We start from the raw sequence: 25419 nt of genomic DNA on the forward strand, positions 1-25419 counted from the left end.
CCCCCCCGTATATTCGGCTTATAAGACGCACCCCCTACTTTCCCGCAAAATTTGGGGGAACAAAAGTGCGTCTTATAAAGCGAAAAATACGGTAGTTAGATTTAAAAAAACAACATGGGGTCCCTACTATTTTTGGTAGTCAGCTAAGGTAAAGCAGACAGCTGCAGCTTGGCTTGCAGCTCACAGCTGGCAACATTACCTTGGCTGGTAATCCAAAACAAAGGTCAGTTCACACTACTTTTTTAATTATTTATTTAAAATTAAATGTATAATAAAAAAAAAAGTAAGTGGTGTCCCCCCAAAATGGATCACCAGCCAAAGTGAGGCTAACAGCTGGGAAATGGTATTCTCAGGCAGGAAAAGTCGATGGTTATTGGTCCCTTCACAGCCTATAAATAGCAGGCAGCAGCTGCATCAGAAGTGGTGCATCCATTAGATACGCCAATCCTGGCGCTTCGCCTCGTTAACCTAGTGCGGTTGATGGGGTATATGGGGTTGATGTCAGCTGTGACTTGACAGTTGGTGTCAAGCCCTGGTTTTAGTAATGGGTGCGTGTCTATCAGGCGCCCCATTACCAACCCAGTAGATGTAAATAGTCAAAAACACACAACAAAAAAAAATTATTTAAAAAAATCACCCCCCGAAACTAGCCCTCATTCACCAATTTATTATAAAAAATAAAAAGCCTTGAAGTTCCACTGTACTACACATGGAGGTTCCACGACGTTGCATAAAAGCGCCTCTAAAAGAAATTAAAAGAGAAAATTATTAAAGAAATAAAGACCAGACCAGCAGGTCCACCATAATCCATATGGAGGTCACATGACTCAGTGCCCCAGTGTATAAAGAACGTTCACAGAACAAACTTCATAGGCTAGAACAGCAGTCACTTCCAGCTCTCACACTGTGCTGTCTGAGAATCGGGGCCGACAGTGAACTGTGGTGACTTCATGAGGTCACCGGTCATCACAGCAAAGTGGGTCACAAAGTAGTGTGCAAAATGCAGGTGGCTTTGATGAGCGGTGACGTCATGAGTTCATCACAGTTCACTGCCGCAGTTCTCACACAAAGTACTGGAACAGCCGGCAGTGAACTGCGGCGCTTTTCACGCTACTGTGCGACCCACTTTACTGTGACAAGCGATGATGTCATGAGTACACCCCAGTTCACTGCCAGCGGCTCTCGTAATACTTTGTGTGAGAACCATGGCAGTGAACTGTAGTGACCTCATGACAACACCACTCGTCATAGCAGCCTACAGTTTGCACATTACTGTGTGACCCACTTGCAGTGAACGGCGGTGACCCCAGCTATGGGGTCCTATGCTATCCCTAGCGTTAGGAATACTCCTAATGGTGGAGATGCCTGAGTCTCCTTCCTGGCCCTGTTCCTAACCAATCCTAATCTTATTCCTTCTCCCCCTCACCTCAGTGAGGGATGGGACAGGAATATGTTGAAAACCACAGAAATAACAGAAAGGGGATATCAAAACTCTGTCACTCAAAACGCGCACACAGAGGTATAAATCAATAAAGGATTAAGAGGAAAACAAGAGCAGGAATGAAGCAACAAGACAACATGGGTAGACTCCACAACCACTCCAAGCACAAAGCAACATTTTCAACTCAAAGTCTGGGACACCAAAGCTCACAGACCAACATAGACAAACTATAGCTGGCATGGGTAGAATGTTTCAACCAGCATACATAGCATGGGAACAGATGTGATATGTCTCCCCACAACGTGTGATTAAAGGAGCAAGCAGACTAACAGAGATGAACTCTTGCTTGCCTGCCTATGAATCAGCACACAGCAGGTTGACGGCCGAGTCTGCCTGTGTTGATCTCACATACCAGAGAAACCATCGTGTGAAGTGTCAGAATCTGCAATGTGAACAGAGCCTGATGCCACCATAACAGTCAGCGAACTTTGTGCAAAACTTTGTGTGACATCATTTGCAGAATTGTTGTAATTCAGCTACATTGGAGGGTTTCAGAGAATGAGCCCCCTTTTTAACGTCATGCTACTGCATGTCAATCAGATTAAGGTCAGGACTTTGACTACAGCACTCCAAAGTCTTAATTTTGTTTTTCTTAAGCCATTCAGGGGTGGACTTGCTGGTGTGTTTTAGATCATCGTCCTGCTGCATAACCCAAGTGCACTATAGCTTGAGGTCATGAACAGGCAAAAAATATTATCTTAAATTTACCAAAAAAAATTATCTCAGAATCACTGGAATCTGTTGAAGTATTCCAGAGCTATAACCTGTCAATGTGACACTGGTCCAATTTGAAAAAATGGCTTGGTCATGAAGGTGAAATCCAGGCTCTGGAATAAAGGGGCTAAAAATAATGTTTCATATTTTATACCATTAAAAAATAAATATATATATATGAAAAAATAATACTCTTTCAATTATTGAAACAAATTTATTTTATGCCCCATCCCTTTTAAGGAAGTGTGCTGTATGTATTTTTCTGTTTAGGTCACAATTTTAGCCACTATTATTAATTTTTATGTTTTTTTACAAAAAAAATACCCTTTGACACACAATTGCATAACTACAGTTAGGTCCAGAAATATTTGGACAGTGACACAATTTTCGCGAGTTGGGCTCTGCATGCCACCACATTGGATTTCAAATTAAACCTCTACAACAGAATTCAAGTGCAGATTGTAACGTTTAATTTGAAGGTTTGAACAAAAATATCTGATAGAAATTGTAGGAATTGTACACATTTCTTTACAAACACTCCACATTTTAGGAGGTCAAAAGTAATTGGACAAATAAACCAAACCCAAACAAAATATTTTTATTTTCAATATTTTGTTGCGAATCCTTTGGAGGCAATCACTGCTCTAAGTCTGGAACCCATGGACATCACCAAACGCTGGGTTTCCTCCTTCTTAATGCTTTGCCAGGCATTTACAGCCGCAGCCTTCAGGTCTTGCTTGTTTGTGGGTCTTTCCGTCTTAAGTCTGGATTTGAGCAAGTGAAATGCATGCTCAATTGGGTTAAGATCTGGTGATTGACTTGGCCATTGCAGAATGTTCCACTTTTTTGCACTCATGAACTCCTGGGTAGCTTTGGCTGTATGCTTAGTGTCATTGTCCATCTGTACTATGAAGCGCCGTCCAATCAACTTTGCGGCATTTGGCTGAATCTGGGCTGAAAGTATATCACTGTACACTTCAGAAATCATCCGGCTACTCTTGTCTGCTGTTATGTCATCAATAAACACAAGTGACCCAGTGCCATTGAAAGCCATGCATGCCCATGCCATCACGTTGCCTCCATCATGTTTTACAGAGGATGTGGTGTGCCTTGGATCATGTGCCGTTCCCTTTCTTCTCCAAACTTTTTTCTTCCCATCATTCTGGTACAGGTTGATCTTTGTCTCATCTGTCCATAGAATACTTTTCCAGAACTGAGCTGGCTTCATGAGGGGTTTTTCAGCAAATTTAACTCTGGCCTGTCTATTTTTGGAATTGATGAATGGTTTGCATCTAGATGTGAACCCTTTGTATTTACTTTCATGGAGTCTTCTCTTTACTGTTGACTTAGAGACAGATACACCTACTTCACTGAGAGTGTTCTGGACTTCAGTTGATGTTGTGAACGGGTTCTTCTTCACCAAAGAAAGTATGCGGCGATCATCCACCACTGTTGTCATCCGTGGACGCCCAGGCCTTTTTGAGTTCCCAAGCTCACCAGTCAATTCCTTTTTTCTCAGAATGTACCCGACTGTTGATTTTGCTACTCCAAGCATGTCTGCTATCTCTCTGATGGATTTTTTCTTTTTTTCAGCCTCAGGATGTTCTGCTTCACCTCAATTGAGAGTTCCTTAGACCGCATGTTGTCTGGTCACAGCAACAGCTTCCAAATGCAAAACCACACACCTGTAATCAACCCCAGACCTTTTAACTACTTCATTGATTACAGGTTAACGAGGGAGACGCCTTCAGAGTTAATTGCAGCCCTTAGAGTCCCTTGTCCAATTACTTTTGGTCCCTTGAAAAAGAGGAGGCTATGCATTACAGAGCTATGATTCCTAAACCCTTTCTCCGATTCGGATGTGAAAACTCTCATATTGCAGCTGGGAGTGTGCACTTTCAGCCCATATTATATATATAATTGTATTTCTGAACATGTTTTTGTAAACAGCTAAAATAACAAAACTTGTGTCACTGTCCAAATATTTCTGGCCCTGACTGTATATTGGGGGTTAATATGAAGTAAATGTTTAATGATCCAGATTTTAGATGGACATTTTAAAAGTTCAAAAATTATTCTCGCTTCCAGAGGCGCAAAGTCGCAGGAAACCCTGGCAATGAAGGGATTAAACACAACCAACAACGTTTGGGCGTTTTGCAAGGCTTGCGATATAGTTCTATTGACTTTCACTCTATGATGATAGAGACTAGAGGAGAAACCACATAATGATTAAAATCTTGATACTTCTGCCAGCTATTCTTAGTAACATTCTGTAATCAGTCTCTGAGCCCTGCTTCCATTATTTACAGGATGATACTTAAAACTAAGACTGGAAATTAAAGAGCTGTCTGCGAAAATCATACCATAAGACCGAAGACCTGCTACAAAGAATTCTATTATTTTTGTATTTTCTTTTGAATTGGATACATTTTTTATTTGCACAAAACTAAGCAAAAGACCGGAGTTGTTAAAATGACACGTATCAGATCGAGTTGAAAGAGCTGCAGAAGAAACCTCACATTTTCAACCGGGAAAGCTGGGAAGAAAGCCAGAAGCACTGAATAAATGAGGATACAGCTGATATTTCTGCCAAGACAAAAGCCAAGCTGACAAGGAACTACTTCTTTCTTTTGCCTGAATCACGTGTTCTAAAGCAATGGATGCAAAGCATTTCAACTGAAGGGATCAATCCATAAACAAAATGTCTCTATTTTAGACTCTATTACTAAAGAATTACCGTACCTTACTTTATCTGCTGTTCAGTAATCACTTATTCATAATATGTCTTAAACTGAAATGTATGTACAGTACTTAGATTTTATTTCTTTTTGATGGACCCATACTTTGAGATCCCATACCTGCATATCTCCCTTAATTCTATTGGAAGTTCATATCAAATATAATTGCACACATAATTTCCTGAGTATTGTCCTGACACCATACAAGTGGTAATTTGTACCACATCCTGCAGGGGTCCACAACCAACCTGTAGCTTGAAAGCCACATGTTACCCACGGCCTCTGTTGCGTGACTCACGGCTGTCTTACAGTTTGATGCATTAGCACCAGGTCTAGCAAACAGCTATAAAGAATAGGTCTCCATATGGGGACTGTGGAGACACGGGGCTCAGTGGGTGCTCTCGTCCACTAAAACCCGCCGCCTTTAGAAAGACAGCGTGGCTCAGGGCTCATCCCAACTGAACGCCGGCCTCCTTAACCGTGGGCATAACACTACTCAGACAACACAGGGTGAGGGAACCACAATAATTAGACTTTATTGGATCCCCAAACAATTAACGGCACATAACACATAACCAGCAAAACACACAAATGTAACAGGCAACAGAGTCTCACCCTTCCGCTGGCTCACCAGGGATTTAGAATGTCCATGCCTCACAGGTTCCAAGATGTCTGAGGTCTGCAAAGTCTGTAACAGGTGACTGAACTGTCCCAACCTGAGTGTCCTCCTTAGGTAGTCCTGGTTTGATGTTAAAATCCTGGCAGCCGGAGTCGAAATCCCTAGGCTGTGGATATGGTCTCCAACCGGGTCCGGAGTCCCTAGATTGAAGCCATAAGATATCCTGATCCTCTAGTCAGCTCCAAAGAGCTTAGACTGGATCCATCAACCTTCATCAACCCTGGTGGCTTAAAGAAGTCCCTTTTATAGCCATAACTTTCCCTTAGGATACACTGCGTCCTCATCGATTGGTTGGACAAGATTGCTTCTCCCATTGGATGAATTTCAAGCTGCATGGATAATGTTCATTTAAATGACGTGCATAGAAAGACTCAGTATATCTACATGGAGTCGGCAAGTCACCGACTCAACAATGGCTACTAAGGTAATCACATTAGCAATACACAACTACAATACAATGATTACTGGAAAAGTCTGGAGAACAATACGTCTAGCTTTCAGTGGCCAACACAATTACATTGAGTCAACAAGAGTCTTGTAAAAACAATGAGGGACTTCTCCCCCATCTATAGACAATCTATCATATTACAGGGAGATTTATGTAAATTGGAGGATTGGGCTAAGAAGTGGCAATTGAAGTTTAATGTAGATAAATGTAAGGTCATGCACTTGGGTAGAGGAAATAACATTTATGATTATGTACTTAATTGTAGAACACTGGGTAAAACAGACACAGAAAAAGACTTGGGTGTATGGGTGGATGGTAAACTTCACTTTAGTGGCCAGTGTCAGGCAGCTGCTGCCAGGGCTAATAAAATAATGGGATGTATTAAAAGAGGTATAAGTGTTCATGAAAAAAATATAGTTCTACCTCTGTACAAGTCACTAGTGCGACCGCACTTAGAATACTGTGTACAATTCTGGTCACCGATATATAAGAAGGACATAGCTGAACTGGAGATGGTGCAGAGAAGAGCCACCAAGATTATTAGAGGAATGGGTGGGCTGCAATACGAAGACAGGTTATTAAACTTGGGGTTATTTAGTTTGGAAAAACGAAGGCTTAGGGGGGATCTAATCACAATGTATAAATATATGAGGGGACAGTACAGAGACCTTTCCAAAGATCTTTTTACACCTAGGCCTGCGACTGGAACACGGGGGCATCCGCTACGTCTTGAGGAAAGAAGGTTTAATCATAATCACAGACGAGGATTCTTTACTGTACGAGCAGTGAGACTATGGAACTCTCTGCCGCATGATGTTGTAATGAGTGATTCACTACTAACATTTAAGCAGAGCCTGGACGCCTTTCTTGAAAAATTTAATATTACCAGTTATGTAGATTAGATTTTATGACAGGTTATTGATCCAGGGAACTAGTCTGATTGCCGGATGTGGAGTCAGGAAGGAAATTTTTTCCCCATTGGAACTTGTTTGCCACATTGGGGTTTTTTTTGCCTTCCTCTGGATCAACATGTTAGGCTATGGGTTGAACTAGATGGACTTAGAGTCTCCCTTCAACCTTAAAAACTATGATACTATGATACTATGATCATGCTGTCTGGCTGGATTTTAAGAAACTTTAACCCATGAGAGTCCATGTCGTCACAGGGACTTTTGTGAGTAGCCCCACACAGAAGAGCAAATCTGAATGGGGGTAGGGTACAAACCCCTGGAACTTAGTATACTGCCTCAGTGTGATTTCTGTGGAAAAGCTTTGGCTGTCATTATACGGGTAGTGGGGTCTCTGGGTGTCACTACTGTGAGGGGGTGGGAGCTGGATGTGGCTTGTGACCCTCTCTACTAAAGGTTGCTCCTAACCCTCTGTCAGATCTAAATGTGGCTCTCAAGGTCAGAAAAATTGGGGACAACTGACATACAGGATGTCTCAGAGCTACATTCAAATCTTATAGTCACGTAACACGTTGCAGTTCTTTGCGATGATCACAACTGAACTTCAAATATTTTTCCACTATTTTTGAGAATGGCGGCAAAACAACATTTGTAAACAGCCTTAAATGGCTTGTCCATTACTCAGATAACCCCAATGCTATTTTTCCTTGTGTAAAATATTTTTCCCATATGAGTCCTATTCCCAATAACAGGCTGCAGAGCGCTCACCTTCCCTGACCCTTCATGTGAAAAAAGTGAAAGCGCAGTGATTGGCTGCAGCACTCATGAGGCATAACAACGTCATACAAGCTTCAATATAATTGGCGCTGACATTCCTGGCATGCTGCTGGTATGGGAGGGGTGTATAAGATTTTTTTTATTTTACCTGAGGAATTATAGTATTTAAGAAGGGGTTATCCTCATAGTAGAGACCCCCTTTATTATATCCTGGGTGTAGTATAAATTGCCATACGTGTGTGTTGTCATGGCTATATACAGGTAATGAAGTATGTAGCAATCATTTTCCAACAACAGATTTTTCTTGTATGCCAAAAATACAATCCTGACAATTGCCTAATGTGCCAGGGCACGCCATTCATATTACTGTCTGAGCTCCCAAATTAGACTAGTGTTTATATAACTGAGGATGTCTATGGAACGCTGCAATGTGACTACTCAATGTACATTGAGCTTGCACATATATTAAATTAAATTAGGAAACAAGGTGTGGTATTGTAGCACCCATACTCTGGGTTGCGTAAGAAGCTAATTAAGAAATTCATTTCTTACTGTTTCCCAGATTCACCACGTGTCTACAAGACAGGCTGAATAAAAGAAGGTGGAAAATGTATGCATAAATAGTAGTTATTATGTCACGTGCACACATAGAGTATTTTTTACGTTTTGTTTTTCCCTCAGTATAGGAGTGGAACAGTCAGCAATGCATTTTACACCCACATAGGCTGCACACACCTAATTTTGAACCCTTTTCAGCATGACTTCTGTACAGGTTATGCTATACTAAAAAATGTCATGGCTTTAGATATGGAACACAGAAACGAGACTACAACCCCTGGCAAAAATTATGGAATCACTGAATTATGAGGAAAAAATTATGGAATCACCCTGTAAATTTTCATTCCCAAAACTAAAATCTGCATCAAATAAGATCTGCTCATTAGCCTGCATCTAAAAAGGAGTGATCACACTTTGGAGAGCTGTTGCACCAAGTGGACTGACATGAATCATGGCTCTAATACGAGAGATGTCAATTCAAACAAAGGAGAGGATTATCAAACTCTTAAAAGAGGGTAAATCATCACGCAATGTTGCAAAAGCATTTGGTTATTCGCAGTCAGCTGTGTCTAAAATCTGGACCAAATACAAACAACATGGGAAGGTTGTTAAAGGCAAACATACTGGTAGACCAAGGAAGACATCAAAGCGTCAAGACAGGAAACTTAAAGCAACATGTTTCCAAAACAGGAAATGCACAACAAAACAAATGAGGAACGCATGGAAGGAAACTGGCGTCAATGTCTGTGACCACATTGTAAGAAACTGCCTAAAGGAAATGGGATTTACATACAGAAAAGCTAAACAATAAACAAAATGACTGCCTGAAGAGAACATGTACATTTGTACAGTCATTGATGATATGGGGCTGCATGTCAGGTAAAGGCACTGGGGAGATGGCTGTCATTGCATCTTCAATAAATGCCTACGTTTACATTGAAATTTTGGATACTTTTCTTATTTCATCAATTGAAAGGATGTTTGGGGATGATGAAATCATTTATCAAGATGATAATGCATCCTGCCATAGAGCAAAAACTGTGAAAACATTCCTTGAAAGAAGACACATAAAGTCAATGACATGGCTTGTAAATAGTGTGGATCTCAATGCAAATTGAAAATCTTTGGTGGAAGTTGAAGAAAATGGTCTATGACAAGCCTTCAACCTGCAAAGCTGATCTGGCAACAGCAATCAGAGAAAATTGGAGCCAAATTGATGAAGAGTACTGTTTCTCACTCATTACGTCCATGCCTAAGAGACTGCAAGCTGTTATTGAAGCCAGAGGTGGTGCAACAAAATACTAGTGATGTATTGGAGTGTTTTTTTGTCTGTTTTTCATGATTCTATAATTGTTTCCTCAGAATTGAGTGATTCCATAATTTTTTCCCCCTGTTTGGTCTTCAAAAGTAACTGTAACTGGCTAGCACATTATGTTTTCATGATTTTTTTTAGTGTTTCTTACAGCCAGAATGTTGCCATTTGAAATGACTCCAGTTTGGTGCCATGTCTGTGATCTGCTTTTTTAAACAAAAGTAAACTGAATGAACATGCCAGGAGTTGTACAAGGTTTTTGTAGTAAATGAAACAGTTAAAGGGGTTCTCCACTACTTTTACATTGATGGCCTTTCCTTTGGATAGGTCATCAATGTCTGAACAACCAGGTCTGATACCCTACACCCATGCCGATCAGCTTTTCTCGATGTCGGCTGTTGCAGCAAGAGCTGCCCCATCAAATGATAGCATCCACGGTTGGGTACTGCAAGAAACAGAGCCACTCTGGAACTGAGCATTTTCGGTATCCTGATCCAGCTGCCAGCACCAGAATCAGCTGATTGGCATAGGAGCAGGGTGTTGGACCCCGGTCGATCACACACTCATGACCTATCATAAGGAAAGTCCATCAATGTAAAAGTAGTGGCCAACATGTTTAAGTTGTGCTTATAATGAACACCCAAAGTATTGCTGGATGTGTTGATGACACCAGCACCTGACTAACCAAACTAACTTATAATGATGTTCACTAAATTTCATTGTTGTGCCGATCACATAGCTATTCTTCATGTGAAACCGATGGATGAATACAAATTTGTAATGTTTTTTAAACAGGTTGCAAAAATGTAGTCAGCACAGTGACTTACCTGCCATCAACAGTGACTGTCTTTTCCTGCCCATCTGGTAAACATATTGTGAGATCCACCTTTCTATGGAGCAGATTTTCTTTTGATTCTTCCGAGATTTCATTTCCCGTCCCCTCGGAGTCTGTTGATGACATGTGCTCTATTTGTGGTTTGGAGGTAGATTGTACTGGTGGAGGAGGAGCAGGGGCTTTAATTTTCTTACTGGAAGAAATAATATATAAGAAAGTTACTACTAAATATTACAATTTTATTTACAATTATACTACACTGAATATAACCTGAGTCCTTGAAATTAAATGACTTTTTTACAGTAAGAATCTATACACTCAAAGTATACTTACAAGCATTTTTGTGTGATTATACTCAGTAATGTGCTAATATTTTAAGTCAATTATATAAAATGTGCACAAAAAAAAGCAAAAATATATTTGTTCCTTAGTACAAAAGTTCTTCATTGTACAAAGACGAACTATATTTTGTATGAATTTCCACATCATTTACATTTTAAATGGTCTAAAAGAAACCAAAACGTTATGTAACTGAAGCAAACAGGAGCACAGCCAAGCCTATTTACAAAAAAGGATTCATGCGTTCATTTGTGTCAAATATTCACATGAGGAAATTAATCCTTATTCAGGGATACTTAGGAGACACATCCTTGTGGGCAACTATGCACCCAGTATTTATAGCGGTTATTATTATTTATAAAACACCATTAATTCCATGGACTGTACATATGAATAGGGATCAGAGATGAATAGGGATAGTCAATCTTAATGATTTTGAGCAGTATTACAATGATTGACAGTATGTATGGTAACTACTCTCTCTGTGTCAGGCTACGTGCACGCCAAGCATATAAAACTCATCCCACATTCAAAATGAAAAAAGGCCATTTTTTTCATCTGTATTCTCATCTGTATGCAATCTTTATGCAACCCAAGTTGTTTTCATACGTCAATAATGAAAGAAATATACAATGTCAAATACAGTTTCCTATGTTAATTATTGCATTTGATTTGTTAAAAATGGATGCCATGGATATACAGTACATATGGTGTCTGGTTTTTTGCACATTCAATGTAATATAAAGTGAGCCACATACAAAAACACAGACAAGAAAGAGCAAAACATGCTCTGACTTTTTTCACACAAAGCATTGGTTCATGTATAAAATCGCTCAGGTGAAAGTATCATACTAACATAGGTCCATGTGCGGTACGTTTTTTACATCCTAACATGATGTTTCTGTAGTCGCAACAAGAAAGAGAATCAATTATGCAAAATTGAAACACCTTACACTGGCTTGGCACTCGCCACAAGGAGAAGTGTTCCCCATCAGAACACCGGTACGAGGCCTCTCACATAGCCAAATCAGACCTGCTACCATTACCCTTTTTCCCCACAGATTCCCCTTCCAATGAGCACATGAGACCTGCTTAGATAAATTGGCCAAATCAGCTCTTTATTAAACAAACATAACAGTAAACAAATAGCGTAACTTCTTACAGCGAGGAGGGTTTTTGCAGCTCCAAAAATCTGGCAAATGTCCATAGCATTAATAAACCATCCGACGTTGCCCCCAGCCGCAAAAAAACAGCTCGGGGACAACTCTTACCGGGAAAACATTTCCCTAACACTGACTCCCAGGAGACCCCACCCTGGAGAGCCTCAAAGTCCACAAGATAATTACAATTCCAAAGGAAAAGGAGGGGGTTACCTTTCACCTGATGTATAACCCCCCACCACCATTTTACCACCAACTCCAAGAACCCACCTAACTACTGCTAGCCAAAACGACACTGAACAGTTTATTAAAATGCAACACTACCTCCTGAGCAACCCATACCCCAAATCAACACAGGGCGGGAGGGCGGGGACCTTTTCTGGTGGCAACACGTGCCGTTCTGGTATTCTCCACCCCACTTCCTGACCCTATATACCCTATTCAAAACCTAACCATTTCCCTAACTTTACACCAAGCCCCCTAAACTTTTGACCCCCCCAGAACTTTTCTTCCTAAAAGTTAACCCCTCGTTGCCCTACAAAGTAAGTCATGGGTCACTCTGTGCATGGCTCCACTGTGGGGCTCCGTTCAGCCTTGTCTGAAAATGGAGTGTATGGTTTGTCTTTTTTTCTTAAGCCATGGCAAGGCTAGTTAAAAGGGTAAATATTGACTACTTCCAGTAGGTGGCACTAGAATTCTAGTCTTCTTCCTCTCTAAAGAGGATATTTGCATATTAAAATTCCCAATTCTAGACTTCTTCCTCTCTAATGAGGATATTTGCATATTAAAATTCCCAGAGGAGCATTGGATGGCCTAACATTCTTTTTAGGCCAGCGTAGCACTTTCCACAGGGAGAAATGTTCCCCTTTAAGCCTACTGTCAGAGCTCTCACCCTTAGGCCCCCTTCACATGCACCTGTCTCCGTTACGTGCTAGGTCCGTGCCTGCATGTACCGGAGACACGGGCACACGTAAACCCATTAAAATCAATGGGTTTATGTGCACCCACGTGTTTAGCCATTGGCCCGTGCCTCCGTGTGCAGCACACGTGAGCCCGTGTGCTCCACACGGATGCATGTCCGTGTTTCTCCGGCAGCACAGGTGTCACGTGGCCCGCACACGTACCACACGGAAGTAGTGTGGATGCGGGCCCACGTGACATGCGCCGGAGAAACACACGTGTCATTTTAAAAATAAAAAAAAACACAAACTCACCTCCACGAGTCCTGTAGTGTCTGCCGCGGCTGTCACCTGCATCCGTCCCCCAGTGAATTTGAACAAAGCATCTTCTTCACTGGGGGCTGGAAGCAGGGTCAGCGCGGCGTGGCCTGTGCCGGACGCTGTCAGTCAGCACCACAGACAGCTCCGTAAAAAAAGGTAAGGTGGGGCTTTCCGTTCTCCATGTGTTATTACGTATAACACATGGAGAACACACGTAGTGCCATAAACACGGCACACGGAGGGGAACACGCACCCTTGACACGTCCATGAAACACGTGCATGATTTTCACGGGCGTGTGAAGGGGGCCTTTGCCAAATCAGATCTCCTGCTTTGAACTGATGAAAATTAAACACTCCAAAACACTTTTCTGCAAATGGGGGTCTGGTTTGGCTTTTAATCCTTAGTTATTTGACAAGGCTCGTAAAAAGGGTCAGTATAGACTTTTAGAACTACTATCCCCAATATGAGGTACCCTAATTCTTCCTGTCCTTTTCTAGAACATATTCATATTTAATTTTTCAGAGGAGCATTACATGACCTATAAGACGTCTTATGCTTGGCCCTCTCCACAAGAAGAAACATACCAACAGCAGAAATTTGTATTAATTCACATTGAATTTAGAAGCAAAACAAGTGTGCTTTTTTATATTCCGAGGTCCCTCCAGACCCCAGATGATAATGAATGTAAGGTTTATGGTCTTTAGCACCTTGGATGCTGACTAGACCTTTTGACACCATGACGCTGTGGGCTCCAGCATATCATTTTGAGCAACGCCACTGACTAGGCTTCATAAGAAGTGATGTTGTGTATCAGCCAGCAATGTCACAACACACATCATGAGGTTTTGTCAGCAGAGAAGGAGCCAAAGAACATTAAACTTTATTTTTTAAACCTTTATTTTTAATAGCTTTGGATCCTGATAACACCTCACAGACATGTAGAAAAAAGTGTTTCAATGAAAATATGAGGAGAGACCTCTTGGCAAGGGTGATTGATATGTCCTATGGTCGTTCCATAGGTTTTTTTAAGCCCTTTATTATTTTTTTTATTTATGTTTGTTACTAAAACGTATTAAACATTTGGCTTGGTATGCAATCTGGTGGATATGTCTTTTTCATCAGCTATATGTTCGCTCATTATTTGGTCCAAGAAGTCATCAGGATCCAACGTTATCTGCTCAGAAGTCTAAGGATTTCTTCATGGACATAACGAGTATCAAAAACAAAGAAAAATTTGCCATTTCTTTATCAAGGTATTTCTTGAACTTTAAGGTGATGGTGAGTGGGGTGCATTCAGAACTTTTCTTCCCTGTTAATATACTGCATTGTGGTACAATGGGGTTTTTAACTTTGTTTGTTGCAGGGATTTAACCTCTTCACCCCCAGGCGATTTTCCGTTTTTAGTTTTCATTTTTTGCTCCCTTTCTTCCAAGAGACATACTCTTTTTATTTTGCCATCAATATTGCCATATGAGGGCTTAAGGTCGCTTTACACGCAACAACATCGCTAGCGAGATGTCATTGGGGTCACAGAATTCGTGACGCACATCCGGCCTCATTAGCGACGTCGTTGCGTGTGAAACGTACTAACGACTGCTAACGATCAAAAATGCTCACCTTATCATTGATCGTTGACTTCCCGTGGTGTCACACGGAGCAACGTGTGATGCCACAGAAACGATGAACCGCCGCCATTTTAATTAAACAATTTTATGAAACCTAGCGACGAGTACACGACTCACGATTTGTGAGCGATACAGCGTCGCTAGGAGGTGTTACACGAGACGAGGTCGTGTACGATGCCGGATGTGCTTTACGAAAACCGTGACCCCGACGATGCATCGCACGATCAGTCATCTTGTGTAAAGCCCGCATTAGGATAGGTCATCAATGTCTGATCGGCCAGAGTCCAACACCAGGCACCCCCACCGATCGTCTGTCCTCGGTCTCAGCAGCATCAGCAGGTGGCGGGAAATGCTCAGTTCCATCTTCTGATAGTGGCCACATCCGGATACTGCACATCCACCTCCCATTCAGATAAATAGGAGGAGGATGTGCAGTACCCGTCCGTGGCCAATATCAGAAGGCTGAGCAGCTCTGGGAACTGAGCATTTCCGGCCACCTGCTATTGTTGCCAGGACCGAGAACAGCTGATCAGCGAGGGTGCGGGGTATCAGACCCCAGCTGATCAGACATTGATAACCTATCCTAATTTTTTTTTTAGCATTTTGCATATGTAGTAGAAGTAGAAGCTCTGGTGAGAAATCTTTTAAAACATCTTTATCAAAGACTAAAAAACTCATCAATTAATACAATAATGAAAAAAAATTGCCTGATTACTCATACAGTCGCCGCTAAATAGAATATCAATGCGCACTGCTCAGATAGGCACAGATAGCAGGACAGTTACATCATCCATTGTTTCATTGTAAAACATAGTAACAAAAATCTCTAAACCATAACTCCTGTATATCAGTAGCAATAGGATATCCCCACCTCTGCCGCTGATGGTTCCGGCTTAAGAGTAATTCTTCAAATTCTTAACATTTCATAACCATTTGGAAATAGAGCGCATGAAGCGTACACTACATTTATTGCAGACCAACCACAACCAACCACACTGATATACAGTGGGGGAAAGGCATGGTCTAACGTTCTCTGACATTTTGGAACCAGACCTACAGAACAATTCTTCATAAACTACTATATTCACATCAGGTTCTGAGCAAGAAAAAAACCTAAACAAAACAAATTAAACAGCCAAAAACAATGAAATAAGACACCAACCTTAAGTAGAATAATACTTTTCTGGACTAGTAAAGAATTAACAGAACTCATTACTTGTCTGCCAAGAGTAGGGTTGCTGTGTACATGTCGGATATACCTTATCACACCAGACATAATCTCACTTTGCTGCTACAGTAGTCAGACTGCCGGCCAGCATCTATTAGCCTGTAACCTAGCCCAGTAATGGCATCATTGCTCAGACAATGCACTGAAAAACATACATTATATACAAATACCTGGGATTGACAATGTAAGTTCCTAGAGTAACCCCTATGTCTCTAGTCTTCTTTGGCTCCTTGGTTAAATCTCCCAGTGAAAAGGAAAGTTTCTTGGCTGCAGATAATCCGGGCACAGCATAATCTGTATAGACGTAGTCCTGTGCAGGCTGCCACACTACAACACATGACATTTCTGTAGTTTGTTGTATTAGGAAAGTCAAAGTCCTCAGAGCGTTTTTGTCAGATGGTTACTCATTAATATCGACTTCTAAATGATGTGACTGCAGCCCTCCTTATTCTTAGGCGGTAGCTAACTCTTATGTAACATTATATGAGTAATTTGTTTAATTCTAATTATTATAATTACATTGCAGTACATAAAGTTGTCACAACCCAGAGTTTCTCAAGAGCTATTAAATGATAGTTTGCCATGGGAAGCCATCCAGCCATCCAGCAGGACTGACTCTAGCTGTAAAACTGACCATACTCGCCTTTCACCTAAAGCCCTTCAAAGCCGCACTTTGTGTGAAAGGGTATTCCACGGCATCTGCTTTTAATATTTCTTCATATATAAAAATAAATAAAGACACATTCCTTATCTCCCACAGGTCTCATCTTGGGGCACACATTGTTCTAACTGGTTCGTAGATCCTGGTTCTATCCACAATATACCAAAAAAAACACAGTTGGCAGGACTAACCGAATTTAGAAAAAAAACAAAACGAGTTTGGCCCAAAATTGATCTCATCTGGTCAGACGCTGGTCCCCATATAAGTCTATAGGGACCAGATTCCAGCGCTTAAAAATGTTTTTCATAGGGACAGGGGGATTAGAGTAAGCGCTTTATACTTACCGAGTCGCCAATGCGGCTGTAACTGCTTCCTGGCCACTCAGTCTATTTCCGGGGCCGCGCATTAACACTCATGCATATTTACTGCTTTCTCCGCCCACCGGCAGTCCCCATGTCTATGATTGACTGCAGTCAGACGCGCCCCCAGCCTGTGTGACAGAGTCTGACTGCAACCAATCACAGACCCTGTCTGCGGTTCTATATTGTGATATAAAAATAAATAAATTAATAAAAAATTGACCAACGGTCCCCCATATTTTGATACCCATCACAGATAAAGCAAAGGGCTATAGGCTACATGCGAGCTGTGCGCTTATCATGGCTGTTATATAGGAAGAAAAAATCGAGTGGAAAAGCGGACTTCCAAAATTTCTTTAAAACTTCACTTTTATTCTTTGCATAAAAAATAAGATCTGTGAAAAAAACAGCAAAGACATGCAAAAATAGTAGCAAATAGTGGGCCTACACATTTCAGTATAAAACCTTCACAATGGTGATATGACATTTTTTCACATAGCTTGTTTTTATGCAAAGAATAAAAGTGAAGCTTTAAAGAAATTTTGGATGTCTCATTTTTTCCGCTGGATTTTTTTCTTGCTATATACTAGCGGCCCCCTACTTAGTGAGCTGGGCAATTCATCTATATTGCTTCCCATGGCTTTGTGTCCAGTTGGGACCCAGCCACTCTCTGTCCTTATTCAGATTGATGTCTGTTGACACATGGTGAGGTTTTAATATTAGAGTGTAGGTACTGTCCCGATTGGGTACACATTATTGCGGTGGGATGGCTTTACGCTTTTTTTTTATCAAAAATAGTGTTTACTAAGTACCCTATGTTTATTTATATGCAAAAAACGGTTTTGTTGCTGTTTTAGTGGAGTTTTCTGCCAGGAGGTGCGAATTTGGTGTTGAGATGTCTGCACCAGATTTCATGTGCAATGTACAGGGCATTGAAAAAGTTTTCCTACCACGTGAATTTTTACACATTTTTTTCACATTACTTCCATAAATTTAAATGTATTTTTTTGGGATGTCATGAGATCTACCAGCATAAAGTAGCAAGTATTTGTGAAGTATACAGGAAATGATACATGGTTTTCTAAATATTTTAAAAGCATAAATCTGAAAATTGTGACAAGTATTTGTATTCAGCCCTCTGTATTCTGATAAACAAAATCCTGAGTAACCAGTTGCCTCCAGAAGTCATCTAATTAATAAATTGAGTCCACCTGGGTGTAATGTCTCAGTATAACTACATCTGTTCTGTAAAGCCCTCTGAGTTTTGTTTGAGAACATTTTTGATCAAAGAGTATCATGAAAACCAAAGAACACACCAGGAAGGTCAGGGATAAAGTTGTGGAGAAACATAAGTAGGGTTAGGGTGTAAAAGAAAATAGCCCAGGATCTGAACAGCTCATGGTGCAATAGTCAATCCATTATCTAAAAATGTAAGGAATATGGCACAACTGCAAACCTATCAAGACATGGCTGTTCACCTAAACTGACATCACAAGCAAGGAGAGCATGTAGAGAAGCAGACAAGAGGCCCATGGTCAATATAAAGAAGCTGCAGATATCCATTAGCTGTATACCAAACAAATATGACCTTATGGAAGACTGGCAAGAATAAAGACATTTTTGAAAGCAAGTCATAAATAACAAGTTTGCAAAAACCAATGTAGGGGACACAGCTAGCATGTAGAAGAAGGTGCTCTGGTCACATGAGACCAAAATACAATTTTGGGGGCTAAATGCAAAATGCTATATATCATCCTGAAAACACCATCCCCACTGTCAAACATGGTGGTGGCAACATCATGCTGTGTGGGTGCTTTTCTTAAGCAGGGACAGGGAAGCTGGACAGAGTTGATGGGAAGATGGATAGAGTTAAATTCAGGGCAATCCTGGAGGAAAACTTGGAAGAGGTTGCAAAAGATTTGAGACTGGGGTGTAGGTTCACCTTTCCAGCAAGACAACAACCCAGAGCATACTACCAGAGCTACAATGGAATGGCTTACATCAAAGCATTTGCATGTGTTTGAATTCCCCAGTCAAAGTCCAGACCTAAATCCTACTGAGAATCTGTGAAAAGACTTGAAAATTGCTGATCACCGACGATCCCCATCCAATCTCACAAAGCTAAAGCAATTTTGCAAAGGAGAATGGGAAAAAGTTTCAGCCTCTAGATGTGCAATGTGGGTAGAGACATACCCCAAAAGGCTTGCAGCAGTAATAACAGAGACATATGGTTCTACAAAGTGTTGACCCAGAGGGGCTGAATACAAATGCACGTCATTTTCAGATTTATATTTTTAAAACATTTAGAAAACCATGTAACATTTCCTTTACAATTCACAGATAGTTGCTACTTACTACTTAGTGTTGAAATGTCACATAAAATCCCCCAAAAATACATTTAATTTTGTGGGTATAAAATGAAAAAAAGTCGAAATGTTCACGGGGTAAGAATACTTTTCAAAACACTAGCCTTGTGTTCACTTTATACTACAGAAAAATGGGAGGAACATTTCTTATCTCCCTTCCTCTCTCTGCTGACTGCCATGTGGATAGTGCATCTTGTCAATTCTGCCCACAAAAAATGGCGTAGGGTGTCTAAATTTAAAGAAACACTGCCGTTGTTATTTTTTTATTGGCTATACCAATAAAAATATGTGTTGTTCTCTAAGTGTAATCAAATACTTATTGATTGCTTTTCTGGTTTCCACCACCACTCCGGTTCTCATTTCACTCACATAGCTATAATTTCACTTTGCGGGATCACCCTGGGTTCTATGTGTGAGCCAAAATTGCTTTAACAATGTAAGTTTATAGTTCATCAAAACACAGCTCCATAGGATTATATTGTAATAGTGACCTAAGTAAATTAAGGAAAGAATGATTGGAAAAGAAAGACATTTTATTCCTGTATGGCCAAGTCAGAGTCCTAACTCTATCGAGATGCTGTGGCATGAACCCAAGAAATATTGATGAACGGAAAAATATTTGCATAGAGGAACGATTCTGAATTTCTTGTCGATGCTATTTATAGTTGTAGGAAATGTTCCGTGGAAGTTATCACAGCTAAACGGAGGTCTATAGATTATTACATTTAGAGCCAATTAACTTTTCATCCCTGCACCTTGCATGCTCACTCAATGTGCTTTATAACAGATGAACAGTACATCTGTGCGTTATTAGCTTCATTACCATTAGACTTTGCCTAGAATTGTAATCAACGTCAAAATTCAGATTCTTCCAAGGGGCATGCATTTTTGCAACAGTACAATAACTTAACCATACAATACTGTAGGCCGGGTTGGCACTTATACAAATGTAAAGTACAGTGTCGGCAGCAGACAGCCGGGCGGCCCAAAACTGCTGCTGGGGTCCGGCCCACGGGGGGCAATTGCCTCACTACACCCTGGACCAGCTCGTCCCTGGGTGCGCCCACACTAGCATCCAATGTGAGGGCATCGGATGCTAGATGCTAATGATACTTGGCTCAAACTCTGCTGCAAGTGTTTAGCATCCATTGTCATTCTAGTGTGCTCCGATTCTCTGGTGAGAAGATGGAGAGATTCATTTCTCCATTCATCTTCTCCATTGCATGTCTCTGTGTATATCAGACTGGACTCAAATGTCATCCGAGTGCAGTCCAATTTAACATTGGAGCGAGTACTAAAACATTGGATAGCACTTGTCCGAGTTACACACTATACGCCAGTGTGAACACACCATGATACTGTACAGTACTCTAGGGCAGGAGCCTGTCTTTGTATTGGCTCTTGATATTAGAAGATAATTCAGTAATACAATGATAATTTGCTTATAATGAAGTGTTTCCTAGCATTTATAATAGAAAAGTTGGAATGTAAGGCTTAAAGGGAACATAGATCAATGATATAGGGTCACATCCAGTCCTCTAGCTGTTCCATTCCGGCCCACGTGCTAAGACAGTTAAAGGGCTGAAAACAGTGGACCATGGGCCACACCATACCCTCTGCTGCCCAGGTACCACTGCTGCCAGAGGCCTAATGTCACCACTATCTGCATCTTCAGGATGTAGATAGCAATGAATACAGTAGTGGAGGACATTACTCTGGCTCCTTCTTCCACCAATCAGCAAGTGACACAGCAAATTCGATGATGTCATAGCAGCTGTATTTCGGAGGCTATGCTGTATTTAGGAGGCTGTGTGGGGCTCATGCTGTATTTAGGAGGCTGTGTGGGGCTCATGCTGTATTTAGGAGGCTGTGTGGGGCTCATGCTATATTTAGGAGGCTGTGTGGAGGGCTCTGCTTTACTTAGGAGGCTTTTTTAATCGTATGAATGTATACCTTACCATCATATAAAAATAAACACCAGTCAATAGACAATGATTGAAAAATATCAAAAGGATAAAAATCAAAGTCAAATATCAAGATTTTCTATATATGCAATAGCATTATCATTTACAGTATAGAAATCCTATAGGAGGCTATTTGGGGCTCATGCTGTATATAGGAGGCTGTGTGGGGGCGCATACTGTATTTAGGAGGCTAAGTGGGGCTTATGCTATATTCAGGAGGCTATGTGGGGGCTCATGCTGTATTTAGGAGACTATGTGGAGCTCATGCTTTATTTAGGAGACTTTGCTGGGCTCATGTTGTATTTAGGAGGCTATGTGGGAGCTGAAGCTGTATATGCATTGGCTGTGTGGAGGCTCTCACTGTATATAGGGGCTATGTGTGGGCTCATACTGTAGATAGAGGGGTTGTGTTCTAACACTGTATATAGAGGGGCTATGTGGGGGGCTCCCACTGCATATAAAAGCCTATGGGGGGGCTCATACTGTATATAAGGGTCTGTGTGTGGGCTCATATGATATATAGGGGGACTATGGAAGGGTCTCTCACTGTATATAAGGGATATGTGTAGGCTCACACTGAATATAGAGGGGCAATGTGGGGATGCTCATACTGTATATTATGGGCTATGTGGGGGGCTCATACTGTGTATAGGGGGGCTGTGTGTGGGCTCATACTGTATAAGGGGATGTCAGAAAACATAATTCTGTTCAATATTAAGTGATAAAATTCATATTATAATACAATAATAATAATTAATATGTTAATATGAATATTGAGCAGAATTATTTTCAGCCTATTGGCTTAGCTATCCACACCAGATATGGCCTCTCATGTGGCTTCTTGAAAAAATGAATTGCCCACCTTTGCTGTAGAGTATGTTAGTGTAACATAAACAAAACAATACAAATGTAAAAATGTTCTGAACTAATTAACTGTATATTCCAAAAAATATTTAAAAAAAAACAAAAAGTCTCACAAATGTCCAGGTTTGTTGCAGCAACATAGCCTGATTTACAATAATGGTACTATTTTAAATTCAACAAATCCAAAGTATCTATTATATACGGGATTACAACCAAAACCTCTAGTCACACCCACAAGGGTGTTTTAAAGTGATTTCTAATCAATAATGCATTTTGAAAACATAACAATGTGAAAACGTGAGATAAAGGAGACGGACAATAAAATATGTTGTATAACCAAACATTTCATAAAGTATACTATTTATGACTTCTATTACCAAGCTATGCCTAATGCAAACAGATTCCAACCCTCTCATTAGGTTTGTGTCACACAAACAAAAGTTGCCAAGCAGGTTTCCAACATGTGAACAAAAGTGTCCAAGGTGTTACAAAGTATATGTAAAAGTATGTAAGTATATTCACGCTAACAGGATGTGAAATCACTCCCACCAGTGCAAATTATAGTTATCTGTGAATCTATAAACGTAAAACTGAGTGGCAATTTAAAGGACATGTCAGCAGGTTTTTGCTATCTGAGCACAGGATGAGGTAAGGGATAAAACACAGAATTTAACGATTTGTCACATGTCAAGCTCCTGTGCTATTGTTTACTTAAACTGAATATTTTATCACTAGGACCTTATCATTGCTGTGACGAACTGGCTCCTGTCATGTTATCTGACTCCATCCCTCTTGTGATTAGCAGCTCACTGTCTATAGAAATTGTATATTCAGAGCCTGGTGATGCTGGGGCGGGTCTTTCAGCTCTGGACCATGGCAAATCTAAAAACTCTGATTGCATCAAAACTGCTGCACTCAGTAAGCTAGGTGATACATCACTAGATTAAGGATCTCTTTGCCTACATCATGATGCTGCTGTCAGATGAGGTAGCAAAAAACAGCTGACAGATTCCCTTTAACAGACTCACTTTAGTGCAAGGTCCTTTATTGTCTCCATTCTGGCTTGGAAAGAAAATTCCAAAGTTTTTCTGTATTTTTTAAACCAATTTTGGTCAAGGATTTTTCTTTATTTTATACTCATGTTTTTATCTTCCAAAATTTATATTCTCATGGAAGACACATTTAAAAAAAAGAAGCAAAAGTATCATAGGCTAAGGTGAGCCAGCAGTACCACAGGCTTCCATGCACAATCCTCATCTTTTCTGATAAAGCTTTATTTTCAGACCTCACATGTATCATTTTATGTGGTAATAACTTTAGAATGCTAACCTACTGATTCTGCAATAGATTTTTTTTGTGGCAACTTGTAAATTGTGTTAGTAGTAACTTTCTAACTTTATTTTTTTTCCATAAGAAATCTACGTCTACTTTGGGTTGGCATAATTCTTTAAACATTGTTTTTAAAATTTTACAAGAAGTCTCCAAAACTTAATTTTAGAATTTCGAAATCTACCCATTTAAGGCTATGTCCACAAGCTACAGTTTTGTGGCTGGCTGGAAAACGCACCTTGTGCCAGCAAACGGAGTCAATAAAACCCATGCGTCTCCGTGCGTTTTTTGTGTGTTGTTTTGCACAGTTTTATCCCATGCATTTTTTTTTAGTAAACAGTGATGGGTGGACTCACAGATACCAGGGGTAGGGGTCTAGGATCTAACCGGGTTAAAAAAAAAAACAGGTCTGGACTGGAATTGATCCCGGGTATCTGGCTGAACGACGGTTCCACATCAGTCTATGGAGACCAGAATTCGGGACTTAAAAATGGTGGTAGAAGGAATAGGGGGATTGGAGCAAGCGTGTTAAACTTACGGAGGCTGTAACTGCTCCCGCCTCTCATTCTACTTCCAGGGCCGCTCATGAGCCTCATACATATTCCCTGCTTCCCCGTCCACCGGCGTCTGTGATTGGTTGCAGTCAGACAGCGCTCTCACCCTGAGTGGCAGCGTGTCTGACTGCTTGCAATCACAGGTGCTATGTGTGTCTAAATGGTACTGTAGGAATTAATAAATAAATAGAAAATTGGCGTAGGGTCCCTCCATATTACGATATCCTGCACAGATAAAGCATATGGCTATAGCCCCCAGCAGTGCACTTATCTTGACTGTGTATCAAAATAAGAGGAACCGCATGCGGCTTTTTTTTAATTATTAAAATAAATTATTAAAAAAAAACGGCGTATGGTCTCCCCTAATTTTGATACCAGCCAAGATAAAGCCTGACAGCTGGAGGCTGATATTCTCAGGCTGGGGAGACCCATGGTTATCGGCCTCCCAGCACAAAAATACCAGCCTGCAGCCACCCAGGATTGCCACATCCATTAGACGTGACAATCCCAGAACTTTCCCCAGCTCTTCCGAATGCCCTGGTGCGGTAGCAATCGTCCTAATAAGGTGTTAATGACAGCTCACAGCTGCTACTAAGTCGTAGATTAGTAATGGGGAGGGTCTATGAGACACCCCCATTACTAATCTGTGAGTGACAAGAAATAGACACCAACACTGAAAAAAATACTTTATTTGCAATGAAAGCACACGTCTTGAATCAAAATCAGAATGCACGAACCACAAAAAAAAAAAATCAATGACATGTGAATGACCACATAGACTACCACATTTGCAAGTGCTATCCATTAGAACCACATATGAGAAAGTCAGACGTTTGAATGAAACCTAAACTGACGGAATTCTTGATTTTGGCATTCTCCTTTCCCTCTTAAACAATAATGAATACATTGTACACTCCAGAAAATAGTACAAATTAAATCTTCATCTCAGCTCCCAAAAAACAGGCCCTCATATGGCTATATCAAAAGAAAAGAAAAATATTATGGTTTTTAGAATATAACAACACAAAATTAAATGTCTTATACATAAAACTTATTTGGTATTGGTGTAATCAGACTATCCAGTGTCATAAAAGTCCCTCCCAGCTCAAAAAATGAAAGCTAACCAATAAATTAGAGCTATCATAAAATAGTTCCACTGAAAAGCTCTAAAAAACAATCCCTCATAAAAAAAACTATGTAAAATAAACAGCATTGGTTGGGCTTTTGGTGTCCAATAAAAGTGGTAAATTATGGCATTATGCTCTTGTTCACTTGTAGT

At 40.6% G+C, this 25419-nt stretch overlaps 1 protein-coding gene across 3 annotated transcripts in view; it reads right to left on the bottom strand.

Annotated features, from left to right (window-relative positions):
- Positions 1–25419, bottom strand: part of COBL (cordon-bleu WH2 repeat protein) — a 593805-nt gene that overhangs the window by 346047 nt on the left and 222339 nt on the right. For 2 of the 3 annotated variants that reach the window (XM_075315048.1, XM_075315046.1), the window contains exons 1-2: positions 16214–16444; positions 10463–10663 (exon numbers count right to left, since the gene is read on the bottom strand). In XM_075315048.1, the coding sequence (XP_075171163.1) occupies positions 10463–10663; positions 16214–16386 (374 nt within the window). In that variant the 5' untranslated portion in view covers positions 16387–16444. Of the gene's footprint in view, positions 1–10462; positions 10664–16213; positions 16445–25419 lie in introns of those variants that run through there. The other variant, XM_075315047.1, reaches the window with a different exon arrangement.

The sequence above is a fragment of the Anomaloglossus baeobatrachus genome, chromosome 6 (genome assembly GCF_048569485.1).
Source record: "Anomaloglossus baeobatrachus isolate aAnoBae1 chromosome 6, aAnoBae1.hap1, whole genome shotgun sequence".
Classification (NCBI taxonomy): domain Eukaryota; kingdom Metazoa; phylum Chordata; class Amphibia; order Anura; family Aromobatidae; genus Anomaloglossus; species Anomaloglossus baeobatrachus.